Source organism: Bos grunniens, chromosome 15 (genome assembly GCF_055505025.1).
Source record: "Bos grunniens cultivar Pamir isolate PY7600 chromosome 15, Bosgru_T2T1.0, whole genome shotgun sequence".
Classification (NCBI taxonomy): domain Eukaryota; kingdom Metazoa; phylum Chordata; class Mammalia; order Artiodactyla; family Bovidae; genus Bos; species Bos grunniens.
In genome coordinates, this window is record NC_141179.1 from 83,610,849 (window position 1) to 83,638,086 (window position 27,238).

The 27,238-nt window shown below is 42.3% G+C and overlaps 2 protein-coding genes and 1 pseudogene across 3 annotated transcripts; all 3 read left to right on the forward strand.

The window, feature by feature from the left end:
- The first annotated feature begins 5,425 nt into the window (after positions 1 to 5,425).
- OR4D6 (olfactory receptor family 4 subfamily D member 6) lies at positions 5,426 to 6,401 on the forward strand. The gene has a single exon (XM_086341844.1). The coding sequence runs from the start codon at positions 5,450 to 5,452 to the stop codon at positions 6,392 to 6,394; it is 945 nt and encodes a 314-aa protein (XP_086197970.1). The 5' UTR covers positions 5,426 to 5,449; the 3' UTR covers positions 6,395 to 6,401.
- A 9,464-nt stretch (positions 6,402 to 15,865) lies between these two features.
- LOC147358868 (olfactory receptor 4D9-like) lies at positions 15,866 to 16,801 on the forward strand. The gene has a single exon (XM_086341845.1). It carries the CDS (start codon positions 15,866 to 15,868, stop codon positions 16,799 to 16,801), a length of 936 nt encoding a protein of 311 aa, XP_086197971.1.
- Positions 16,802 to 19,345: 2,544 nt separating this feature from the next.
- On the forward strand, positions 19,346 to 22,584 carry LOC147358869 (zinc finger CCHC domain-containing protein 17 pseudogene; annotated as a pseudogene). Its single transcript, XR_015142445.1, has one exon. The product of XR_015142445.1 is annotated as a zinc finger CCHC domain-containing protein 17 pseudogene (transcript).
- Positions 22,585 to 27,238: the final 4,654 nt, after the last annotated feature.

Below are 27,238 nucleotides of genomic sequence, written 5' to 3' on the forward strand. Positions count from 1 at the left end.
ATTTACCAATATCAGATCATTATTTTGTATACCTGAAATTCATAGAATGTTGACTCAATGGACATGAGTTTGCATAACTCTGGGAGTTGGTGATAGACAGGAAGGCCTGTCATGCTGCAGTCCATGGGGTCACAAAGAGTCGGACACAACTGAGCGACTGAACTGAACTGATGTCAATTATATATCCATAAAATAATGTAATATCCAAAATAAAAACAAATACATAAACATAAAACAGTATAGAGGGCATTTTTTTAAAGGAACCAACTATATGTTTTCTGTAAGAAATCAGCTTTAAATTCAAAGACAGAGATAGATTAAAAGTAATGCAAAGGAGAAAGATAACACAGAAAGAAGGCTGGAATAGGTATAATAATTTGAGATAAAGCAGACTTTACAACAAGGAAAATTATCAGAGATTAAGAGTCTTCATAATGATAATGATAAAGGGGTCAACTGTCAAAGAATTCACAACAATACTTAGTGTGTATACACTTAGCAACAGAATGTCAAAATATAAGAGGCAAAACTGATAGAAATACGGGGGGAAATAGACAAATCCACTCTATAGCTGGAAATATCAATATCCTTCTATCAGCAATTGATGGATCCAATAGGCAGAAAATCAGTAAGGATACAGTTGAACTGAACGGCACCATTAATCAATGGGAGCTAATTAATATAAAATATTTCATCTAACAATAGCATAACACACATTCTTCTTAAGCTCACATGGAACATCTACCAGGACAGATCACATTCTGGACCATAAAATGTTTTATTCTTTTCATAAATCATGCAGAGTATGCTCTAAGACCCCAGTGGAGTTTAACTACAAAGAAAGCAATAACAGGAAGCTAGATCGGAAAACTCCAATAGAGATACATGTTGCTTAGTAACGCTTTAATAACTCCCACTGCATCTGCAGCTGCCAGCTTCTCCAGTGAAAAGTACTTTTCCTACAAATACCTGACACTATTCCCCATGCTGACTGCTACATCGTTAGACTCCCGATCCCGTGTCTCAGGGAGCAATGTAGATGATGCGTCTGTCTGGGTGAAGATGGGGAACCTGGCCGGCTCCCCTTTCTAAAGCAAAGGTAGGTAAGGGCATCCTGAAGGCACAACAGCAGGCAACTTCAGCGTGGCACGTGTGTAATTTTATGATTTGGATAGTGTTCCATGTCCAGTCCCTGAAAAATAGAATATCCATGCGCAATTCTTTTTTTACCTTTTCTTTTGTGTGATAATATAGAAGCAGTTACCACGGGTGTGCTGTGACGGTTTCGGGTGAGCAGTGCGGGGACTCGGCCACGCGCATTCCACGGGAAACCCTGAAGCAGGTGTGTCGTGTACAACCAAACGCCTCCGGCTGATTAAAGTCTGTTGCTTCTCAGGTGAAATACTAGGCTTCTCAAGACACATTCAAATTGGGTTATTGTTTGTATTAAAACATTCTGTACAGCCTGTTTGCGGGGCAGGAATAGAGAGATGGACATAGAGGAAGGACTTGTGGACACGGCAGGGGAAGGAGACGGTGGGGCCGACGAGAGAGTAGCGTTGAGATATATACACAACCACGTGTAAAACAGAGCTGGTGCGAATCTGCTCTATAGCACCCGGAGCTCGGCCTGGTGCTCTGTGATGACCTAGACGGGTGGGATGGGGTAGGGGGTCGAGGGAGGCTCAAGAGGGAAGAGACATAGGTATACTCAGGGCTGATTCACACTGTTGTATGGCAGAAACCAACACAACAGTGTAAAGAAATTATTCTTCAAAAAAAATTTTTTAAAAAGAAGGACTACTGTAAAATTCTTTTTTAAAAACTTCTAAAAACATTTACTGAGCATCTACAAAGTTTAGGAAAGTAACCAGCACAGTCCCTTTCTTTAAAAAAGAAATAGTGATTAAAAGCTAGCTGGGAGCAGGAAAAGAAACAGGATGATGTAAGGACGTTAGCATTATGATAATATTATATAACGCTTTGAAGTTTACAAGGTACTCTCCTGTGAATTGGCATTTAGTTGATTTGCACAGAAGCAAAAGTGAATAAGGGGTGAGAGAGGGAAGTTTAGATGAGACTGGAGATGAGTAAAGAAGAATGATTTCTTGTTGGGTGACTACTTCGTATCAGGCACTAGCCACCCATTCATTCATTCATCCATTCAAAAAGAAGTGTTGGATAACTGAGTTCTACAAGGCAACTGTGAGGTTACGAGACAGAAAGGCCACCATTCAACGTTAGCTCGATCTTGGGCCTGATCGTCTGTCCAAAACCTTTTAAGAGGAGCAAAGTGAAGTTGCTCAGTCGTGTCTGACTGTTTGCAACCCCATGAACTGCAGCCTACCAGGCTCCTCCATCCATGGGATTTTCTAGGCAAGAGTACTGGAGTGGGTTGCCATTTCCTTCTCCAGGGGATCTTCCGGACCCAGGGATCAAACCTGGGTCTCCCACATTGTAGACAGACGCTAATACCGTCTGGGCCAAAATTCAAAAGAGAAGCCAGCAGTAAGTATCTTTGATCTCATTTTCCAGAGATCTGATTTGGTGGGTCCTAGATTCCTAGATGGCTCCAGCCAATGCCTCATGGACCCAGAACACCCCAAAAGAATAATTAGAACTGTCACCCCCCCCATCCCTCTTTCCTTAACAAGTTATCTTTCTTAGGACAATTTTACAGAGAAGGAAAAGAAAAATACGAGGAGCATAACATCAGAGTTCAAATTAATGGAAAAAATCTTTTACTTCAAGTTGTAATTATGTGTATGAGGGATTCTTCTCCTGATTTTTAAGATTAGAAGCCATTTACAGTCTTTTTATTTTTTGACTGGTAAGGAGTGGATATATTTAGAGAAAAACCCTCCACAGGCAGAGTATGGGGCATCTTGAAGGTGAGAGAGAGCCTACAGTCATTTCTTTAAATAGGAAACAATAGAATATCTTTTTAAAGTAAAACTACCGAAATCCAATTACCCACAGATAATGGTATACATCTTTCCAGATTTCTTCTAGGCATGTAGTTTTTCTCCAAAAAATAAGATTATGTGATATATTCAGTGCTTCAACCTTTTATTAAAAAAGAATCTTACCACATCTAAGAATAAAGTTCTACATTATAAATTTGAATGGCTGCAAATATTGAATTACTCTATAGTGCCATAACTTATTGAACCAATTTCATAAATCAGATAGTAATTTAAACTAATCTCTTCTAAACTTCACTGTGATGACCTTTCTTTGTACTCATAAGGTTAAGCATTTTGTTTATTCACATTTTAGCATTAATTCCTGGAGTAGAATTTTTGACTCAAAAGATTTGCAGATTTTGTCTTGACACATGCTTCCAGAATGACCTCAGAAAGTGTGTCCCTGTATACATTCCTATTAACCACAGATGGAGGTGTCTCTTTCTCCATATCCATGCCAACAATGGATCACTTCTTCACAGGCCGATCTTCTAGGTGAGAAGTGGTATCTCACCACACTTTTAATTTGTGCTTATTTGATGAATGGTATGACCAACTCTACTTCTCTCTGAATCATGACCCATTTTTATTTTAAAATATCTATTTCTTACTAAATGATTAGAACTCTATATATCTAAAACATTAAGCCTATTTTATTTATTTTTCACGTATACAAAACTTGTTTTCTCAAGTTTTTTATTTTCCAAAACATGGAAATTCCTTATTTTTTACTGGAGTCTAATTGCTTTACGATGTTGTGTTAGCTTCTGCTGTACAGCGATGTGAATCAGTTATCTGTATACGTATATCCCCTCCCGCTTAAGCCTCCCTCCCAGCCCCCATCCCACCCCTGTAGGTCATCACAGACACTGAGCTGAGCCCCCTGTGTTATACAGCATCTTTCCACTAGCTATCTATTTTACACATGGTAGGGTATATATGTCAATACCACTCTCTCAATTCATCCTCATATTTTAATTAGCCAAATCTAATCATCTTCTTTGTAATGCTTACAAAGTTCTTCTCTTCCCCAAAAGTAAAACAAAAATTACTTAGACTTTATTCTAATATTTTAGCTTATTTTTTGATGTTTATGTTCTTAAGATGACAAAATCTTCAGTATTCCATCTCCCTAAGAAGTTAAAAAGTATTATCATTTACTTCAGCTCATAGTATCTACTTATAAAAAGAAATCAAGTATTCAAACACAAATACAATAGAGTTAGGCTGTTTGCTTCTTTCCCAGGTTCATAATTTATTGTACAGATTGAGTATCACCTAATGAGTTGACATTGGAACTTAACAGATGAGGTACAGTTTAGAATCTGTTTATCTTGCTTTCATAGCTGGAGTTTTTGTTTTAAATCTTAACTTGAAGAATAAGACTATCAAAGCTTAAGTATAAGACTATCAAAACAGTACCTCCATATGTGTGTGTGCATATATGTGCATGCATGCACGTGCGTGCATGCGCGTGCGTGCTCAGCCAGGTTCCTCTGTCCATGGGTTTCCCAGGGACGGATGCTGGAGTCAGTTGCTATTTCCTCCTCCAGGAGATTGAACCCATGTCTCCTGCATTGTAGGCAGATTCTCCATCACTTGAGTCATCAGGGAAGCCTCTTTCTGCACTTGACCAGTACACAATTCATTCTCCCTGTGAGAGTGTAAGAGATGCAAAAGTTTTTGATACCAGTGAAATGGACTGCGTATCTGCTTCTGGACTGCCACAGTTTCAAGCTTCCAGAAGGCACAGACTCGGGAGCTTGTGTCCTTCAGCGTAGGCAGCTGCCCCTCTGGCCCCTACGCTGTTTCTTTACAATATCTTCATCATCATTTAAAATTAGAAAATTAGCGTATCCTTTGACCCAGTATGTCTATGTCTGGCTTTTCATAGGCACACAAAAATGGATTTACAAAACGTTGAGAGCAGCATTATTTGAAAATAGTAATTGGGGCCCAACCAAGCCAACTAAGGGCTTCCCAGGGTGGGGGGGGTGCGTTGTAAAGAATCTGCCTGCAAAGCAAGAGACACAGGAGACATGGGTTTGATCCCTGGGCTGAGGAGATCTCCTGGAGAAGGAACGGCAACCTTCTCCAGGACTCTTGCCTGCAAAATTCCATGACAGAGGAGTCTGGCTACAGTCCGTGGGTCCAAAAGAATCGGACATGACTTAGTGACTGAGCCACAACTGTAGAGCACGTGCAACTCTGCTCAGTGTTAGGCGGCAGCCTGGATGGGAGGGGCCTTGAGGGTTGAATGAGTTGTTGTATATACAGGGCTGAGTTCCTTTGCTGTTCACCTGAAACTATCACAACATCATTAATCGGCTACTCTCCATTACAAAATAAAAAGTTAAAAACAAGACAAAGCAAAAAAAAAAAAACGCACTATGTGATCAATGATGTTGCTGCCTTAGGGCACCATGCTGCTCACCCTGACGTATCTTTTCCAAAGGGAGACCTGGGAGAGCGTGCTCTCCATCATGGGCCAGAGCAACCACACCAACGTGAGGGAGTTTGTCTTCCTGGAACTCACTCACTTCCGGGAACTGGAGCTGTTCCTGTTTGTCATCTTCCTAGCTGTATACGTCACAACCGTGCTGGGCAATGCCCTCGTCGTGGTGACCATCACCTGGGAGTCCCACCTCCACACCCCCATGTACTTTCTCCTGCGGAACAAATCAATCCTGGACATCGTCTTTTCATCCGTCACCGTTCCCAAGTTCCTGGTGGATCTCTTATCAGAGAGGAAAGCCATCTCCTACAATGGCTGCATGGCACAGATCTTTTTCTTCCACTTTGCTGGAGGGGCGGATATTTTTTTCCTGTCTGTGATGGCCTGGGACAGATATCTCGCAATTTCCAAGCCCCTGCATTACGTGACCATCATGAGGAGAGAGGTGTGGGTGGGCTTGGTGGTGGCTTCCTGGGTGGGTGGCGCTTTGCACTCCACTGTCCAGGTTATCCTGATGCTTCCGCTCCCTTTCTGTGGCCCCAGCACCCTGGATGCCTTCTACTGCGACGTGCCCCAGGTGGTTAGACTGGCTTGCACCGACACCTTTGCTCTGGAGCTCCTCCTGATCTCTAACAACGGGCTGGTGACCCTGCTGTGGTTCCTCCTGCTCCTGGGGTCCTACACCGTCACCCTGGTCACGCTGCGATCCCACGTCGGGGAGGGCCGGAGCAGAGCTGTCTCCACCTGCACCTCCCACGTCCTGGTGGTGACTCTTCACTTCGTGCCCTGTGTTTACATCTACTGCCGGCCCTTTATCACGCTGCCCGTGGACACAGCTGTGTCCATCAATAACACGGTCGTCACCCCCATGCTGAACCCCGTGATCTACACCCTGAGAAACCAGGAGATGAAGGCAGCCATGAAGAGGCTGCAGAGGAGGCTTGGGCCTTTTGAGAGCAATAAACTCAGATGAGCCGTCAGATTGAGACCCGAAATCTAATGTGAGCCTAGTTTGAGGTTTTCTCAGACTACGAGCCTGGGAATCAGAGACAGCTAGTCTTTGTCCACCGCCATTTCTGCATATCCCCACAGCCACTAAGCTCTGTTAGACAGACTGACTCGAAGAACAAAAGGGAGGGATGAGATTGAACACCACAGCCACTAAGCTCTGTTAGACAGACTCTCAGAACAAAAGGGAGGGATGAGATTGAACACCACAGCCACTAAGCTCTGTTAGACAGACTCTCAGAACAAAAGGGAGGGATGAGATTGAACACCACAGCCACTAAGCTCTGTTAGACAGACTGACTTGAAGAACAAAAGGGAGGGATGAGATTGAACACCACAGCCACTAAGCTCTGTTAGACAGACTGACTTGAAGAACAAAAGGGAGGGATGAGATTGAACACCACAGCCACTAAGCTCTGTTAGACAGACTGACTTGAAGAACAAAAGGGAGGGATGAGATTGAACGTCACAGCCACTAAGCTCTTTAGACAGACTGACTCAAAGAACAAAAGGGAGGGATGAGACTGAACGTCACAGCCACTAAGCTCTTTAGACAGACTGACTCAAAGAACAAAAGGGAGGGATGAGATTGAACGTCACAGCCACTAAGCTCTGTTAGACAGACTCGAAGAACAAAAGGGAGGGATGAGATTGAACATCACAGCCACTAAGCTCTGTTAGACAGACTCGAAGAACAAAAGGGAGGGATGAGATTGAACATCCACTCTCGGGCTGGGGATGGGGGAGAAGTATGTGGTATAAAGCTGAAATCAATAACCCAAGTGCTATCTGTCCTCACTTTTACCATTTGTGGTTTGGAAATAACGCTGTCTACTTACAAGGTGGTTTCGAGGATGAAACGTGATCAATGTGGAGAGGATTATGGTTGTAAAGGCACACACGACTCCTGGCATTAATCAGGCATACAGTCTATGTTCCCTATGATCTGCATCTCTGTTGCCAAATACGCCTGTGCTGCATGTATGCATACTAAGTCACTTCAGTCGTGTCCCACTTTTGCGACCCTATGGACCGTAGGCTGCCAGGCTCCTCTGTCCATGGGATTCTCCAGGCAAGAATCCTGGAGTGGGTTGCTAGGGGAATATTCCCAACCCAGGGATTGAACCCACGTCTCTTATGTCTCCAGATGTGTGTATATATATATATAGCTTCCCAGGTGGCACTCGTGGTAAAGAACCCACCTGCCAATGCAGGGGACACAAGAGAGGAGGGTTCAATTCCTGGATCCGGAAGATCCCCTGGAGGAGGGCAGGCAACCCACTCCAGGATTCTTGCCTGGAGAATCCCATGGACAGAGGAGCCTGGGGGGCTACAGTCCATGGGGTCACAAAGAGTTGGGCACAACTGAAGCGACTTAGCACACACTTAGAATGTGGATGCATGTATTTCTCATATTTTCTCTCTAATGACTGCTATTTCCAGTTGATTATTAAAGTAATCACTTTTTGATTTAATATTGTGAGTACAGAATCTTCAATATATTTCACCAATTAGAGAAAAGAGAAGAAATATATTTTGGGTCAGATGTATGCATGAACTAATCTAGAAATAGACCAAATATTCCCTGTCCTCCGGTTCTTTCTACTTTCTTTACATTGAAATTAGTCTCAAAAGGACTTGAATAGTTTGGGGATGTATCTGCACAAAATGCGCTTTTATTTTATGTTGTCCTGAGCTTCCTTCTTCCTTCCATCCCCACTTTCCATTTCACCCCCAGAGCTCTCAGAGCTGGAGCAAACCTGTAGTTTTCATCTACATATGCACAGACAATTTAGGACAAATCCGTGTGGCATAAAAAAAAAAAAAAATTACCTAAGAAGTAACGTTTGACTCACTCAAGGCCCATTTTGTGTACCAGGAAAGGAAAAAAAACACAACATATGGCATACGGAGCCATTTAAGAATAGCCACTGGGTCTGTGTTATAAACCTCCTCTCTTCCAAGAATAGGATTCCAAGAAAGTAGATATATAAGGAGACAATAAATCTCCTTTCTGTTTATACACTCACATCAAATCCCACCCTTCTGCCTCCAGCAGTCATTCAGAAATAGACCAGTAAGTTCACGTGTACCCACAAACCATGGGCACCAAGGGGCAGGGAGGCGGGGTAAACTGAGATCGGGACCGCCATGCCTACTACGTGTAAAATGGATGACTAATGAGAAGTTAACTAACAAGAACCGACTGTACAGCACAAGGAACTCTACTCAATGTGGTTAGGGTTAGGGTTATCCTTTTTGTTACCACATTGAGTAGAGTTTATATATACACACACACACGTGGCTGATTCCCTTTGCTGTGCAGCAGGAACTAACACAACATTGTAAAACAACTAAACATCAATTAAAAAAAAAATAGGCCAAGGGAAATAAGGAAGCTGAGGAAATTGCAACACACAGCAATTTTTTGCAAATGTTTATGATCAGTTAATATTTAGCTAAAAAGGTCCTCATAGATGACCACACATCTGTGATCTTCTCTGAGTCTTACAAGACAGACACATTAGGCCAGGAATCTGCCGGGGACCAGCCCCGGCTGATCCAGGATATTCGAAGGAGAGACGGCGTAGGCAAAGATCAGGAAACAACTGCTTGATTAAACGTTAATTAAGGATATAAAGAGTAATAGAATGAGGATAGCTCAGTGAGGAAATTCAGTGGAGAAAAGAGGCTGAAATAAGGATAGCTCAGTGAGGAAATTCAGTGGAGAAAAGAGGCTGAATAATTCAGCCAGAAGGTAAGAGAAAGAACGACATGGTGAGACCAAGTTTCGGGGAACAAGGCCCGCACTTTATTTTCCAAAGTAGTTTTTATACCTTAAGTTATGCATAGAGGATAATGGGGGAAGGGGTAGAGTCAGGCAGCAAGCCAGGCTTTCTTCCTGCAAACTTATCATATGCAAAAGCTTAGGTGATTTGCATCATCTTCTGGCCCGGAGGCCTGTTAACATTTTAAGACCTTTTCTTCAGAAAACTTATTTTTCTCTAAAGGTGATTGGTCAGGAGCCACCCTCCAAAAGCATTAGATAAAGTTGCATTCCTACAGAGCAAAGGTGTGGTGGGCTATAACAAGAAAAAGAATTAACTCAAGGGTCCCAGGTTACAAACATTAAAGCTACTACTTACACCAATTATATTAATCAATACACTGCCAGGGACACAGCAGGTAAGGGATATGGAAACTTAGCAGCAAACACTGGCCCAACAAGTGAAAAACCCTTCACCAATACAATTTCTAATCAATCTTTTAACTGCTCAAAGGAATCTGTGTTTAGACAGTTTAGAACATCTCCTGCCTCTCACAGTTGGGAGGCTCTGAACAATCACATGTGGCCAGAAAAAACCTATTCAGGCAGGCTAGAGGACTTCCAAAGGAGTTTGTAGGTTGAAACACTGTCACACCCAGGAATTATTAACTGGAGGTGTAAGCTAACTCTTTTTTCAGAGAGAGGTAGTGGGGGACAGCCCCCCGTAAAGTCAGAGGTGTAGGTGAGAGCACAAAGCAGAAAGTAGGCAGACTCTGGTTTTGGGGGTAGATTGCTCGAGAATTTCCAGGGAGACTCCTGAGGCTCGATCCGCCTTTGCGTATGCCGAGCCTCCTTCCTCATGACCTTTGCCAGGGACGGAGCTCGCTCCCCGCAGGAATCCTAATCATACTGCCAGTGCTTCTCAAGCTTTCTAAAATTATTGCCCCTTAAAAGAGCTTTTTTAGATATTTTTCCTAATTACTCTCCCTCAAGAAAATTTAATATCAAAGACACACCATACCTCTTTTTGTGTTCTGAGGTTGTCTGAAGAAGCACACCTCACTAAAACATCCAAGATTTTTTTGGCTCTCAAGAACCAATTTTTGCCCCCATGGGCATCATACCCACATTGAGAATGAATGATCCCATGACATTAGTTGTTGTTCAGTCACCCAGTCGTGTCTGACTCTTTGCGACCCCATGAACCACAGCACGCCAGGCCTCCCTGTCCATCACCAACTCCTGGAGTTTACTCAAACTCATGTCCATGAAGTCGGTGATGCCATCCAACCATCTCATCCTCTGTCGTCCCCTTCTCCTCCCACTTTCAATCTTTCCCAACATCAAGGTCTTTTCTGATGAATCAGCTCTTCGCATCAGGTGGCCAAAGTATTGACATTATACCTTTATATAAATGTTTCCCCAAAACTTGGAGACTCACACAATATTAACGTATGTAGAGTTATGTTGTCTGGGGTCTTGCAAGACTTTGGAAGGCATAGAAATTGGACATTTTCATGTATGTGCGGACTTATGTGCAGTAATGACTTGGAAACTGTATAATAAGGCCCACTGGAACTCCAACAGTAGCAGAAGAATGTCCATTCTGTTTCCACACTCACATCCAATAAAACTCCCTTTACTAATTCTCAAATCAAGCTTGGTCCTGAGGGACTAGTGAGCTCAGCAGGGGCACTTTGGGAGAAGGAGAAGAGCCGTGATGACGTGACTCCTTGAGGCTGCCTTTCCCAGCATGAAGGTTGAAGAGAAGAGGTTGACGTCCAGAATAACTAACCTTCTAACGTGCTGTTTCCCCAGCCGCATAGACACTGAGACCCAGCCGCCAAGTCTCTGAATGTGCGGATTCCTGCCTGGACGCTGAAGGACTTAGGTAAGGACATCGAGCTGCCGGGGTGTGACGCACTGTGGATTACACAGATGAGCATGCAAAATATACCTCGTGTATCATATGCTGCAAAAAGAGCTGAAAACTCTAGGGACCAAAAGCAAGTGATATTAAATATTGGGAAAGCAGGAGTCTCTTCCTAAGAAGCTACAGAGATGGAGTCAGCTTGGTAAGAGAGAAAGCAGTTTGTATTTGATGGAATGACTGAGCTGCATAAAAGCAGTAGAATTTTTTCCAGCTTAGGGTCTGTCCATAGGGATCCATGTGGATCATAGATTCCACAACATGGGTGCTTCCGTTAAAAAGGTGATCTTAACCCCAAATTCTCAAAAAACCATGGAGGTTTCAAAGGCAACCTCATATCTGTACATTCCCTGTGACTCAATGGGTCTGTTTTGTCTTTGCTCCAGAGGCAGTTTTATTTCCAAACCTGATGACTCAGCACTAAAGCCTCTGTCTAATTCACACAAGTTCATTGGAACAATAATAAGCAAGTTGGTTCAAAGAGAAGCCATTCTATTGAATAGCATTTTGCTGAGTGACTAACACACACACACACACACACACACACACACACACACCCTCATAAGTAACCCTTCAGGGAAGGTACTGTTTGTTTGGATTGGCAGAGGCAGTGGGGTGGGAGAAACAAGTGGCTGGAATGCCTATTACTGGAACGTCCTGGGTAATTTACACAAAGATAGTCATAGTTTATTCCTTGTGCTACCCCTTGAAGTAAGTGTTCTGCTTCCCCATTTACAGAGGGGAAAATCAAAGGAAAGTAAAGGACTTGCTCCAAGTGACAAAGGAGGAAGTGGTAGAATTCCAGTCCTGATGCTCCTCCAAAGCTCTTAAGACTGTCTTACACTGCATCACTTGGAGAAGGAAATGGCAACCCACTCCAGTGTTCTTGCCTGGAGAATCCCAGGGACTGGGGAGCCTGGTGGGCTGCCGTCTATGGGGTCGCACAGAGTTGGACACGACTGAAGCGACTTAGCAGCAGCAACACTGCATCACACTGGATGGTACATAACACTGCATCATTCTAGACTGCTCTTACATTCTCAAACTGCGGCGCAGAGGCACAGAGAGGCCACAGAACTCTCTCAAGGTCGCAGAGCTATTTTATAGCCTGGAGCAGAAAACAAATCTCTCTATCCCTAAGGCCAAGTCAAAGACATTAACAAAGGGTTTCTTATGTTTGTCTAGATCCTTTTTGCTCATTCACACACAATCTGATGCCAAGGCTTGTAAATCAGGATGTGCACTTACCAGTGAAGTTTATTCATTAATTAAAAAAAAAAAAAAAACTACTGAGCACCTAACATGTGACCCAGACTAAGGAAAGCTTTGATGACATTAGGATAAATAAAATACTGAGCAGACAGGATGGACTTGAGATATAACAAGGAAATATACTGAAGTGAGGAGAGACAGAAGAAATTAGATGGAATACCTGTTATAGGTGCCAGAAGAGAAGTCAGTGCAGGGAATTATGCGTCATAAAAGGACATCAGGAAAATGTTCACAGAAGAGGAGACTCTGGACCTGAGTGTTGAAAGATTGGTTTGGTTCAGTCGCTCAGTCATGCCCCACTCTTTGCGACCCCATGGACTGCAGCGTGCCAGGCTTCCCTTCCATCACCAGCTCCTGGAGTCTGAAAGATCACTGCTCATCAATGAGAAGATCATGAGAGTGGGAGGGCATGGTAGGTGGGGAGAACAAGAGGAACACAGATCCAAAACTGTGGGCCTTCCCTTCTAGTAATACCAGTCCTTCGAAATCGTCTCTGACGTCACCTCCTCCAAGAAATCTCCCCTAACACACTGAAAGTGACGCTCTGTGTTGTAGACTGCAGGATATAGATTTCCTTTGCCTACGAGGGCATGAATTTCCCTTGAAATACATAAACTATTTGTTAATTTCTAAACACTTCATCTTTTTCCGTGCTCAGCCTTCTTAGAAGACTTTGGATTTGAGTTTATATTCCAAAATGTGGCAAAAAGCATGCATCATGCAGTTCTTTTACTTTCTCCTCAAGTACTTGTCCTCTGAGATTTGGAAATATTTTCCTCATTCTCTTATTCTCTTCCCTAAGACCACATGGCCCTCACCTCCGACTGACCTTGACATTTGCAGGTTAAAGGCAACACTGTAACAGCCAAGACGGGATTTAAAACAGCGATGATTTAGGGAGAGGAAATCTGATTTGTATGTGTGCTGGCTTTTGCAGGCTAATCTGAAGTTTTACTCACAGGGCTTCGCCAAGATTTAATAAAATCCTGTCATCACATTTAGGTTTCAGCTTTAGACGCTTGTTAAATGTTGTAGAATAATTCAGAGCTGATTTCGTTTTTCGGAGTTTGAAAGTCTGTATAATTTGAGAGTTTTTGGTGGTCAGAAAAGGATATACACTTCTCTGATAATAGGAAATAAAAGTGGGTAAATTAAAAGTATCTTACTGATTTTTTTTATAAAGTTGTGGGCCAGAAAGAGTTTGCATAATGTTTAAAGCTCTGAAAAAATAAGCAAATAAATAAAGACCTGAAATAGGATCAAAGGAAACAGAGCACAAGATAATAATTAAGGTGGGAAAAAGTCTTGGATGCAATAAGAGGAGTTTAATCCTTATCCTGTAATAATCTATAAGGGAAAAGAATCTGAAAAAGAATAAACAGATAGATAGATGTATAACTGTGTCACTTTGCTGTACAGCTAAAACTAACACAACCTTTGTAAATCAACTATACTTCAATAAAAAGAAAAAGAGAGGAGTTTGATCTTTATTCTGTTTACAATAGAGAGCCATTGAAAATTTTCAACAAAAGAATAAAAAGAGAGAAGTCACTCAGTGGTGTCCGACTCTTTGCAACCCCATGGACTGTAGCCTACCAGGCTCCTCTGTCCATGGGATTTTCCAGGCAAGAATACTGGAGTGGGGTACCATTTCCTTCTCCAGAGGATTTTCCCGACCCGGGGATCAAACCAAGATCTCCCGCAAAGGAATAAATGAGCCCATTTGTGACTTATAAATATTTATGTATTAATATTTCTTGAAACAATAAAGAGGATGAATTAAAGATGGCTACACCAAAGAAAAGACCAGTTAGGGAATTCCTGCAACAATCTAAGCAGAAATGATAAGGGTTTAACTGAGGATGAAGTTAAGGGAATGCATGAGAGACATGAAGAAAGTAGCATTTTCAGAAGAGATTCGACAAAGTGTCTAAATTCCTTGCAGGATGGGTGACTCAGGTAAGTCTCTTGGATAAAATGTGCTACTTAATCAGTACATGCTGTAAAGGTGACCATCCCCACAAAGACTGAATCAACTGGGAAAACAAAGTGAAAGCCGCGCAGTCGCGTCAGACTCTTTGCTGCCTCGTGCACTGTGCAGTCCATGGGATTCTCCAGGCCAGAATACTGGAGTGGGTTGCCATTCCCTTCGCCAGGGGATCTTCCCAACCCAGGGATCGAACCCAGGTCTCCCATACTCCAGGAGGATTCTTTACCATCTGAGTCACCAGAGAAGACCAACAAGTAGCCATATCCTCCGGAGCAAATGAAAGGCAACGTATGTTTTTTATTTATCCACATAATTTCTCAAGGCTCTGAAAGCTGGTTTCAACACAAACCAAGCGTGAGGCATCTCAGCTGGGCATCCCTGGGCATAGGGACCACCTATGTCTATGGTGGTTTCAGATAACTCAGCTAAGGCTGAGGATGGCTTTTTTCTCAAAGGCTGAGTTAACTATTCTCAATTTTTTTAACTGATTTTTATTTTTGGCTGTGCCGGCTTCGTTGCTGTGCGGGCATGTCTGTAGTTGCGGTGGGCGGGGACTACTCTTGGCTGCAGGGCGTGGCTTCTCCTGGCGTGGAGCAGGGGCTCCAGGGTGCTCAAGCCTCAGGAGCACGTGGGCTCATTGGTTGCAGTTCCCAGGCTCTAGCGCACAGGCTCGATAGTTGTGGCTCCGGCTCATGAAGATACAGGGAATCCACAACTGCTTATACGAAACCTTCCTTAAGTTCCTTTCCTCAGAAACTTCTAGAATCAACTTGAACAGAACCCAAAGACTCCCCACTGAAGACAAGAGGGAAACAAGCCTACCACCTGTACTAGTCGGGGAGCTGAAGCAAGTAGAAACGAGTGATTTTTCCAGATAACAGAGCAAGTTCACGTAGAATAAGATATGTGATTTTTTAATTTACTCTTTTGATGTGTGCACACTGCTGATTACTTTCTTTCTTTATTTCTGGCTGCACTGGGTCTTCATTATTGCCTCTGGGCTGTCTAGTTGCAGAGAGTTTCTCTCAGGCTTCTCATTGCAGTGGCTTCTCTCCTCCTAGAGCACAGGCTCTAGGCGCATGGGGTTCAGCAGTTGTGGCCCATCGGCTCAGTTGCTTTGTGGCATGTGGAATCTTCCAGGAACAGGGATCGAACTCATGTGCCCTGCATTGGCAGATGGATTCCTATCCTCTCTGCCACCAGGAAAGTCCAAGATATATGGTCTTTTTTCATTATGTATGTCCAATTTCTGCATGAGAGGTAAAACTTTGCTTGATTTAATTTTTTCAGTAATGTCATTGTTTCCTTCAAAGCTGTAGGTGTGTGTTAGTCACTCAGTCGCATCCAACTCATTGTGACCCCAAGGACTGTAGCCCGCCAGGTTCCTCTGTCCATGGGATTCTCCAGCAAGAATACTGGAGTGGGTTGCCATTCTCCTCTCCATCAAAGCTGTACCTGGAGGAATAAATGTCATCCAATGGCCTTGAAAAATCACACCAGGGTGTCGGAATTTATCTTCTGTGGACTTACCCGATCTCAAGAGCTGAGTGCACTCCTATTTTTCCTTTTATCTATAGTTTATGTAACAACTGTGTTTGCAAATGTTGCCATCATGGTCACTGTGAGCTGCGAGTCTCGCCTCCAGACCCCCATGTACTTCCTGCTCCGCAACCTCTCCGTCTTGGACATCTGCTTCTCCTCCATCACCGCCCCCAAGGTCCTGGTGGACCTTCTTTCGGAGAGAAAGACTATCTCCTTCTGTGGCTGCCTCACGCAGATGTTTTTCTTCCACCTCCTCGGGGGCGCAGACATCTTCTCTCTCTCAGTGATGGCTTTTGACCGCTACGTGGCCATCTCCAAGCCCCTGCACTACGTGACCATCATGAGTCGGGGGCGGTGCATTGGGTTAATAGTGGCCTCCTGGGTGGGGGGCTTCGTCCACTCCATCGTGCAGATCTCCCTGTTGCTCCCCCTCCCCTTCTGCGGACCCAACATTGTGGACGGTTTCTACTGTGACGTCCCCCAGGTCCTCACACTCGCCTGCACAGACACTGCTGTCCTTGAGCTCCTGATGATTTCCAACAATGGCCTGGTCACCACCCTGTGGTTCGTCCTGCTTCTTGTGTCCTACACAGTCATCCTGATGATGCTGAGGTCTCACTCTGGGGAGGGCAGGAGGAAAGCCATCTCCACCTGCACCGCCCACATCACGGTGGTCACCCTGCACTTCGTGCCCTGCATCTACGTCTACGCCCGGCCCTTCTCCGCCCTCCCCATGGACAGAGCTGTCTCCATCACCTTCACTGTCATCATTCCTGTCCTGAACCCCCTGATCTACACCCTGAGGAAACAGGAGATGAAGGCAGCCATGAGGAGACTGAAGAGGAGATTCATGCTTTCTGAAAGGGGATAGTCTCCTTATAGATTGTGGATCAAGATGTAAGTATATAGTTGAAATATTTTCTTAAAATATTAGCTGTCGTATTCAGGGGCTCAACTGTACATAGACAATTAACTAGACCAGGATGGCACAGGTACAAAGGACCAGCGACCTGGAACACCTGTATCGGAAAGGAACGCCAGCAGGAAGTTACGGCAAAGAACCTAGTTCTTGAAGAGTAATTGACAACAAGCCAGGCACAGATGCGGACTGTGCTAGAAATGGGTGTCCAGACGAAGGGTGAGTGACAGCGCTCTGACACCCAGGCCGGCAGTAGGCCGCCGGGGCCTCTGTCCCAACAAAGCAGGGATACAGCTGCTGGGTCCCAGGCAGTAGGCCGCCGGGGCCTCTGTCCCAACAAAGCAGGGGTACAGCTGCTGGGTCCCAGGCAGTAGGTCGCCGGGGCCTCTGTCCCAACAAAGCAGGGGTACAGCTACTGGGGCCCAGGCAGTAGGTCGCCGGGGCCTCTGTCCCAACAAAGCAGGGATACAGCTGCTGGGGCCCAGGCAGTAGGCCGCCCGGGCCTCTGTCCCAACAAAGCAGGGGCACAGCTGCTGGGGCCCAGTGCAACGACAGTTCCCTATGAGTATCTCCCAAGCATATGCTAGGCACCAGACTCTGCACGGGGACATCCTTCTCTATCATTTCTGTTCTATCAGCAACTTTGGGCCTACTCTCTCAATCAGCTCATCTATAAAATATACTGGCACAGCCCCCACAACCATCTGTTACATGTAAAGGGTTTTAGTTTTGAAGGATCTCCATTGCCTGCCACTCTCTGTGACTTTGTCAGACTTAGACGTGACCTGGGACTCACACCGTCTGATTTGGTGAAGTGGCCACATGTAAGTGCAGCCAGTGGGACTGCCTGCCCTACTGCCCACAACACTGCCTCGGGCATAAGCCAGTTCGGTTGAAAAAATAAAAATTCATATCCAAGCCAATAAATGCTTTTATTTTTCCTATGTGTACCTGCTTACCATTTCCCTTATTGCAGTGTTTTAAAAATTCCATAAAACTTCAAATTAGTACATCTAATTCTCCTTTATATTCTCAGGGTCTAAAATAGTGTCTGACCCATAAAAGCTTTAAATAAGTGTTTCAAATACTTGGAAAGGGATTAAATGAATGTATGTAAGAATTTGATACCAAATTCTACTTAATCTTGGTTTTTTAGTATTTAAAGATGACGTTACTTCTTCAGGGACTTCCCTGGTGGCCCAGTGGTTAAGAATTCTCACTTCCACTGCATAGGTTTGATAGGGGGCGTAGGTGTGATCCCTGGTTGGGAATCTGATCCCACATGTCATATGACGCAGCCAAAAAAAATAAATAAATAAAGTAACATTGACTTTACTTCTTGAACAGATGCTCCTTCATGGAAGTCAAAGGAAAAGGAAATGATTGAATCAGAGTGTACTATGATCTTGCACTCTAAGCTTTATACAGGCCCACATCCCTTTATTTTAATTTACTAGGGCCAGGTAGATTTTCCAATTTCTAATTTCTTAAAGTCTAGAAAGATCACACAGTGCATGTATTGTAGATTACACTGTTTCTCCTATGTCGTACCAAGTGAATTGTTTCTACTTCATGAAATGAGACACAGGTGGAACTTCAAGTATTTTCTATAGCAACTATACTTACCATATTTTAATTGAAAATGTCATCCACTGTAAAATACATTTGCCACTCTAATAACAGCTAGGTAGTAAAAAAGAAGAGCTACCATATTACACACAATCATTGATTTTAAGATGCATCTTAATTTCAGAGACATTTAAATGTGAAGGAAAGAAAAAATTCATCTTAGAATTTAACAAACTCAGTATTCAAAAATACAAAATAATCAGTCCCTGTCTCCTGCACGCACATACATACACACATACACTTTCCCCAAGAGAGACAGATATAAAGCAAACAAGTTTTATTTTGCCAATCCTGTTTTAGGAGCACAAAAAACTGCCATTAATTCAGTAGTACAAAACAGACTGTTTCTAACCAAATTCTGACCACCTATAACACATTTATTAAACCTTTCCCCGGTATTTATGCTTCCCTGGGAGCTTAGAGGATAAAGCGTCTGCCCACAATGCGGGAGACCTGGGTTCGAACCCTGGGTAGGGAAGATCCCCTGGAGAAGGAAATAGCAACCCACTCCAGGATTCTTGCCTGGAAAATCCCATGGACGGAGGAGCCTGATAGGCTATAGTCCATGGGGTCGCAAAGAGTCGGACACGACTGAGCGACTTCATTTCACTTCGCTTCATAACACGTTTATTATTATGGGCATTATGTTTACATATTATTTATATTTGTTTCTTATATTGAAATAAATTGTGAAGCTCCAGGGTTTCGTCACTTTAGGGCCCAAAGACACCGCCGCCTCAGCTCCTCCCTGAGGAGGTCGGGAAGACGCTTCTCTTATCTCACGGAAGCCTGCTAAGGTATTCCCTCCTAGGAAAGAGCCTACTATCCCCAAAGACCCAGGCACATTCAAGGGCTACACTTCTGGGTTTTGGTGTTTCACGCAATGCTGCGAGGGGAAGACCAGAAGCTGACAACGAAACACTTCAATTAGCTTTAGCAGAAGAGAAATGGAGGGACCATAGAGCATTAAGGATGAATTCAGGAAGACCCGAGACCATGGAGAACTTGCCTGCTCTCTACACTATTTTCCAAGGAGAGGTTGCTATGGTCACAGACTATGGAGCCTTTATCAAAATCCCAGGCTGTCGGAAGCAAGGTCTGGTCCATCGAACTGACATGTCATCCTGTTGCGTGGATAAGCCCTCTGAGATAGTAGATGTTGGCGACAAAGTGTGGGTGAAACTTATTGGCCGAGAGATGAAAGATGATAGGATAAAAGTATCCCTCTCCATGAAGGTTGTCAACCAAGGGACTGTGAAGGACCTTGATCCCAACAACGTTATCATTGAGCAGGAAGAGAGGCGGAGGTGGTCCTTCCAGGATTACACAGGGCAGAGGATCACCCTCGAGGCTGTCCTGAACGCCACCTGCAAGAAGTGTGGCTGTAAAGGCCACTTTGCAAAGGATTGTTTCATGCAACCAGGTGGGGCCAAGTATTCTCTGATACCTGATGAGGAAGAGAAGAAAGAAGAGCCAAAGTCAGCCGAGTTTGAAAAGCCTGACACCACGAGAAATTCTTCTAGAAAAAGAAAGAAAGAAAAGATGAAAAAGAAACTTAGAGACAGGAAGTCATCTGACTCTGACAGCTCAGACTCTGAGAGTGATACAGGCAAGAGGGCAAGGCACACGTCAAAGGACAGCAAGGCAGCAACGAAGAAGAAAAAGAAGAAGCACAAGGAGTGAGATCGGAGCGTGGAGAGGGTGGTTGAGAGAAGGAATCCGGAGCCTGTGCTTTGAAGCCCTGGCTCCTAGAAAGACTCCGTAGTGAGAATATGGCCTCCCCCCCTTCTCTCCCATGGGAGATGGCGTCCCCTGGCGCCACAGGCAAGTCTGGGAGTTACGTATCAAAAGCTTCTGCCTGAATGAGCTGTTCCCTTATCACTCTTGCGCCCTTTGCAAGTGACCCCTGCAGGTCTCCCATTCATTCACCCAACTTCATTCAGCGGGAGGTCGTAGTACCCTCTCCAGCTGCCACTGCCAGAACCGATCCCTGTACAGGAGTCCAGGCGAGAGCCACAGGAACTGCTGTGGGGGTGAGTCTGGCTGTAGTTGAACAGAGTGATTGGCCCCTGCCTATTGGCCTACCTCCCCTGGCCTGACTGGTGGATGGTCTCTGTGACATCCAGCACACGGGCAGAGGGAGACTGGCAGTGTGAGGGGGAACATGGTAAGAAGTGGTGCTCACTTTCTCCATCCCCCCGGCATGATTCTGCTGTGTTAGAAGTGACAGCCAGTGGTCACAGCCAGAAAAACATTGTTTGCAGTGACTCAGCTTGTTTGTGACATTCCCACAGACCACTGAACCAGACAGCTCAAGCCAAAATCATTGCTTTACTTTGTATTTACTACAGCGTGAGTGAACTGCTTCCATTTCAGGTTTCTGCTTAAATTCCTGGTACTAAATGGAAGAAAGAAAAAAAAGAGTTACACTTCTTTGGTGGAACAAATAAATACATGCTATGAACTTGTAGCCTACTGAAGAAAAGAGGACTCAACGCACTGAAAACTTACAGGATGGAAAAGACCATATAATTTCCATAGGAAATATAGTTAATAAAAAATGGGCTAAAAGAGAAAACACCTTAGCAAATCAATAATTATAGATGAACTGAAAAAATTGCCAAAGACAGATCCTTTGAAAAAATTTTAGATCCAAATAACTTTGTGGGTGATTTCCAATAAATATTCAAGGATCCAGTAATTCCAGTTTTATTGTAAATTTTAGAGCACTTCTTAATACAGTCTATAAGGATACCATAACCCTATTGACCGGAGAAGGCAATGGCACCCCACTCCAGTACTCTTGCCTGGAAAATCCCATGGACAGAGGAGCCTGGTAGGCTGCAGTCCATGGGGTCGCTAAGAGTCAGACACGACTGAGCTACTTCACTTTCACTTTTCACTTTTGTGCATTGGAGAAGGAAATGGCAACCCACTCCAGTGTTCTTGCCTGGAGAATCCCAGGGACAGGGGAGCCTGGTGGGCTGCCGTCTATGGGGTTGCACAGAGTCGGACACGACTGAAGTGACTTAGCAGCAACCCTACTGACAAACTATATAATGGCATCTAATTGATCTAATTATATCATATATCTAATGTAGGTAAACACACCAATCACATCTTTAGAGACAGATGTAAAATTCTTGTAAAATATTAGCAAGTTCCACAGCAATGCATTATGTAATAACAGCAAGGTCAAGTGGAATTTATTCCAGTTTCAAAAAGAAATATTAATATAATTCACTGCATATGAAAAGGTGCAATTATTTCAGTGGCTCAGAAAATATTCATCATAAATCAGCCCACATCCCTGGAAAGCAAAACATACTTAAGAAGCCAGGAATTGAAAAAAAAAAAAGTGACCACCTCAATAAAGAATATTAACAGGAACTATGTAGCAAGTATTATGTGTGTGCTCACTCTTGGGGTCCCACAGACTGTAGGCCACCAGGCTCCTTGGAACTGTCCTTGGAATTCTCTGTCCTTGAAATTCTCTAACCAGGGGATCTTCCCCACCCGGGAATCAAACCCAGGTCTTCTGCATTGCAGTTAGATTCTTTACCATCTGAGCCACCAAAATTGTTAACTGACAAAAAGCCTGAAGGAAGATAACTACCAGATTAAGACTGTCTGGGTTTGTGAAATATTATTAAAAGATCCAACCCCATGGATTCAGTAATCTCTTTTTTTTTTTTTTTTTTGAAGGCTTATTGAAAATATCAACTATTTGGGTACCTGATTTTAAAAATAAATCTAATATAAAGGCTAGTCCACAGGCAAAGTGGGCCTTCTTGTACTCCAGCCAGCAGCTGTGGAGCACCACTACAAGCCCTGGTAGCTGTCATGACCTTTCATTAAGAGGCCTCATGTTCTGAACACAGGTACGCTTTAGTTTAGGTAGACATTAAGATTTAGTTCTGAAATCTGAGGATACAATCCACAAGATAAAATCATAGTGTTTTCTTCTATTACAAAGATCCAGTATGATAACTCCTCCATATTAAACTACCTTTCCAGACATGCAGAAATTATGCTTGCAAGAACACAGAACAAAATTGCTCAGAACGTTTAAAACTCATATTTGAAAAGCAGTTAACAATATTCCATCTAAATTGCACAGAAGACCCCAGTGATCACTAGGAAATCTACCAGTCCAGTTTTTCCAACCCAAGCAGGTCCGAATATTATACTTAATGACTAAATATTAAAACAGTTTTTATTACTGTCCTTAATAGAGGATAATACCTGCTATCACCACTAATATTAATTATTGCACTTCAATTCATTTACAACTCAAAAACACAAGAAAAATGACAAAGCATAAAAATGTGGGAAAATTGGGGGGGGTTATTATTCTCAGATATTAAGATGCTACACCACAAGTTCTGTAAGGAATTCACTGAAATATTATTGAAAATAACAAAAGAATTCAACTCAGTGGTAACACATAAAATCAAATTACGTGCACCATTGTTTTCCAATACACCATCAATATCCATAGAGAAAAAGTAATTAGAGCTATTTTAGGCAAAATGAAAGAGCACATATCATGAAACAAAGTCCTGATTTAAACATGCACACTCATTGCTTCTTGCAAACATCCACTTATGTGCATATCAGAATTCACAAGAAGAGAAGGGAAAGGCTCAGGACAAAAAACAAATATAAAGCAGAAAACCAGAGAATTGAACGCTCCCCCACCAGTGGAAGGCTAAGCTGCTAAAAAATCGTCCCGCCAGCAGAGGTTACAGGGAAACTTGTTTGCCTCAACCTGAACTTCGTGTGGAAAAAGAGTCATCTCTTCTGAGACTTCAAAACCCTGACACAAGTCTCAGATTGAAGTTTGGACTGCCGATGAAATAGGAAACACCAAAAGGAGGAATTAACAGCAATGCAGGGTTAATAATGCCTTGTGATGCCTGAAAGAAACAAATATTTCCCTATCTGAAGGAATGCACACTAAACCTAAGCCTTTGAAGATTTCCACATAAATAGCTTGAGCACAAATTCATAGAACAACATTTTAAATGCATGCAGAAACAAGTCATTATTAGCAAGAATCACAAGAAACAACCAAGGCCTTCCCTGGTGGTCCAGTCCCTGGTCAGGGAACCAAGATCCCACGTGCCGCAGGGCAGCTGAGCCTGTGAGCAGCAGAGGCAGCAGGCCACCACAGAGACCAACTCAGTCGAATGAGCAGAACAACCAGAGCACAGTGTGACCCTCAAGGTCTCTGAAGACGGAAGTAATCAGATACAGAACGCAAGGTAAACTCAAAGCTAAAAACAAAAGTTAACGTTTTTAAATGAGCACGAAAAAAGGAACTTTGTAAACAGAATAAAACAAAGCTTCTAGAAATGAAAGCTGAATATGAACTGAATAACTCCCTGAAGTGGGACACGTATGACGTAGAGTACACAAGAAGGGTGGTTAAGATACGTAGGAAAGAGGAACAGATCTAATAAATAGTATATCTGACATGAGTTCCAGAATGAAAAAATAATATGAATGAAAAAATAATGGGAAGGGTCATTATTTTATGGGATATAACGGGGAAATTTCCATGACTGATGAAAAATACAAATTCTCAGATTCATAACACATCATCCTAGAATACTTGAGGAATAGAGTCATATATAGTCACAAAACTGTAAATCACAAAAGTCAAAACAAGCATCACTTTTATATGCTAACAACAGTCTATCAGAAAAATTAAGAAAACTACTGAATTTATAACTGCATCAAAAGAGTAAAATACTTAGGAATAAATTTAACCAAAGAGATGAAATATCTGTTCACTGAAAACTATAAAATACTGATTAAAGAAATTGAATAAAATACCAATAAATGGAAAGATAATCCATGCTAATGGACTGGGAGAATTAATATTACAAAACTTACAGTCTACTCAAAGGTAGCTACAGATTCCATGTAATCCCCATCAAAATTCCAAAAGCAATTTTCACAAAAATAGAAAAGCAATCCTTAAATTTGCGTGCTACCACAAAAGACTCCATAGTCAAAGCAATCCTGAGAAAGAAAAAAGCTAGAGGCATCACACTTATCATTTGAAACTGTACTATAAAGCTATAGTAATCAAAACAGCATAATACTAGCATAAAAATAGACATAGAGACCAATGAAACAGAATCAAGAACCCAGAAATAAATCCATACAATTGCAATCATTTAATTTATGGGGCCAGAGGTGGGGGGAAGCCAAGAATATACAATGGGGAAAGGATATTCGGTTCAACCAATGTTGCTGGGAAAACTGGATAACCACATGCATAATATCAAAATTGGACCCATATCTTACATCACTCACAAAAATTCACTTGCATGGATTAAATATTTAAGTATAAGACCTGATACCACAAAACTCCTAGAAGGAAAATGGAGGGAAAGCTCCTTGACTTAGTCTTGGGAATGATTTTTTTAAATCTGACACCAAAAGCACAAGTAACAAAGCAAAAATTAACAAATGGGGCTGCATCAAATTAAAAGCTTCTCAACCTAATGTCCATCAACAGATGAATAAATAAAGAAGATGTCATACCTATATATAATGGAATATTAATTAGCCATTAAAAATAATGAAATGCCATTTGCAGCAACATAGATAAACCTGGATATTATCAAACTAAGTGAAGTAAATCAGATAAAGACAAATATCATATGATATCACTGATACATAGAATCTTTAAAAAAAATTATACAAATGAACTTATTTACAAAACAAAATCAGATTCACAGATTTAGAGAACAAACATGATTACTAGTGGGGTAAGAGTCCAGAGAGCGGACAGATTGGGAATTTGGGATTGACATGTACACGGTGCTGTAATTACAATAAAATGCATTTCCATGGGGAAAAAACTAAAAAGTATCTGCAAAACAAAATACATAATCAACAAATGAAAAAACAACCTAAAGAATGGGAGAAGATATTTATAAATCATATATCAGGTAAGGGGTTAATATACAAAATGTATAAAGAACTCATACAACTCAATGGCAGGAAAAAATTTTTCAATTTGAAAACAGGCAAAGGAACTGAATAGATCTTTTTCCAAACAAGACATACAAATGTCAACAGGTATATGACAACGTGCTCAACATCACAAAACATCAGAGAAATGCACGTCAAACTCACAATGAGATATTACTCAACATCTGGAGTAGGTTGCCACTTCCTTCTCCAGGGGATCTTCCCAACCGAGGGGTCAAACCCAGGTCTCTGGGTTACAGGCAGATTCCTTACCACTGAGCCACCAGCAAGGCCCTCTATTAGAGTAGCTATAGTCAAAAAGACACGAGGTAAGTGTCAGCAAGGACATGGAGAAGAGGAATCCTTGTGCACTCTTCGTGGGAACATAAATCGGTACAGCCACTTTGAAAAACAATATAGAGGTTTTTCAAGAAATTGAAAGTAGAACTACAAATGATCTAGCAATTCCGCCTCTGGGTATATATCCAAAGGAAAGGAAATCAGGGTCTAGAAGAAGTATAAGAACCCCCATGGTCATTGTAGCTGATTCACAATCCCCAAGATATAAAAACAATCTAAGTGTCATCAGTGAATGAATGGATAAAGATGTGGGTAAATATATATAATATAAATAATATAAATATACAATAAATATGCATTTAAACATATTTATATAATTATATATTGTTACATATACATTATATAATATATATTATACATATAATATATTATAATTAAATTTATTATATAATTATATTATATTATTATTATATAATATATTATATTATAATTACATTATATTGTATAATATATTATTATATTATTTATATTTATATATTATATTATATTATATTATATTATTATAATTATGTTCTTATAATATAGTATATAATATAGTATATTATATAATAGTATATACTATTATATATTTTATTGTATAATACCTTATTATATATTATAATATAGACAATATATTATATATTATATTATTATCATAAATTATAATATATATTATCAGATCAGATCAGTAGCTCAGTCATGTCCGACTCTTTGTGACCCCATGAATCGCAGCACGCCAGGCCTCCCTGTCCATCACCAACTCCCGGAGTTCACTCAGACTCATGTCCATCGAGTCAGTGATGCCATCCAGCCATCTCATCCTCTGTCGCCCCCTTCTCCTCCTGCCCCCAATCCCTCCCAGCATCAGAGTCTTTTCCAATGAGTCAACTCTTCACATGAGGTGGCCAAAGTACTGGAGTTTCAGCTTTAGCATCATTCCTTCCAAAGAAATCCCAGGGCTGATCTCCTTCAGAATGCATTGGTTGGATCTCCTTGCAGTCCAAGGGACTCTCAAGAGTCTTCTCCAACACCACAGTTCAAAAGCATCAATTCTTCGGTGCTCAGCCTTCTTCACAGTCCAACTCTCACATCCATACATGACCACAGGAAAAACCATAGCCTTGACTAGACGAACCTTTGTGGGCAAAGTAATGTCTCTGCTTTTGAATATGCTATCTAGGTTGGTCATAACTTTGCTTCCAAGGAGTAAGCGTCTTTTAATTTCATGGCTGCAGTCACCATCTGCAGTGATTTTGGAGCCCCCCAAAATAAAGTCTGACACTGTTTCCACTGTTTCCCCATCTATTTCCCATGAAGTAATAGGACCAGATGCCATGATCTTCGTTTTCTGAATGTTGAGCTTTAAGCCAACTTTTTCACTCTCCATTTTTACCTTCATCAAGAGGCTTTTGAGTTCCTCTTCACTTTCTG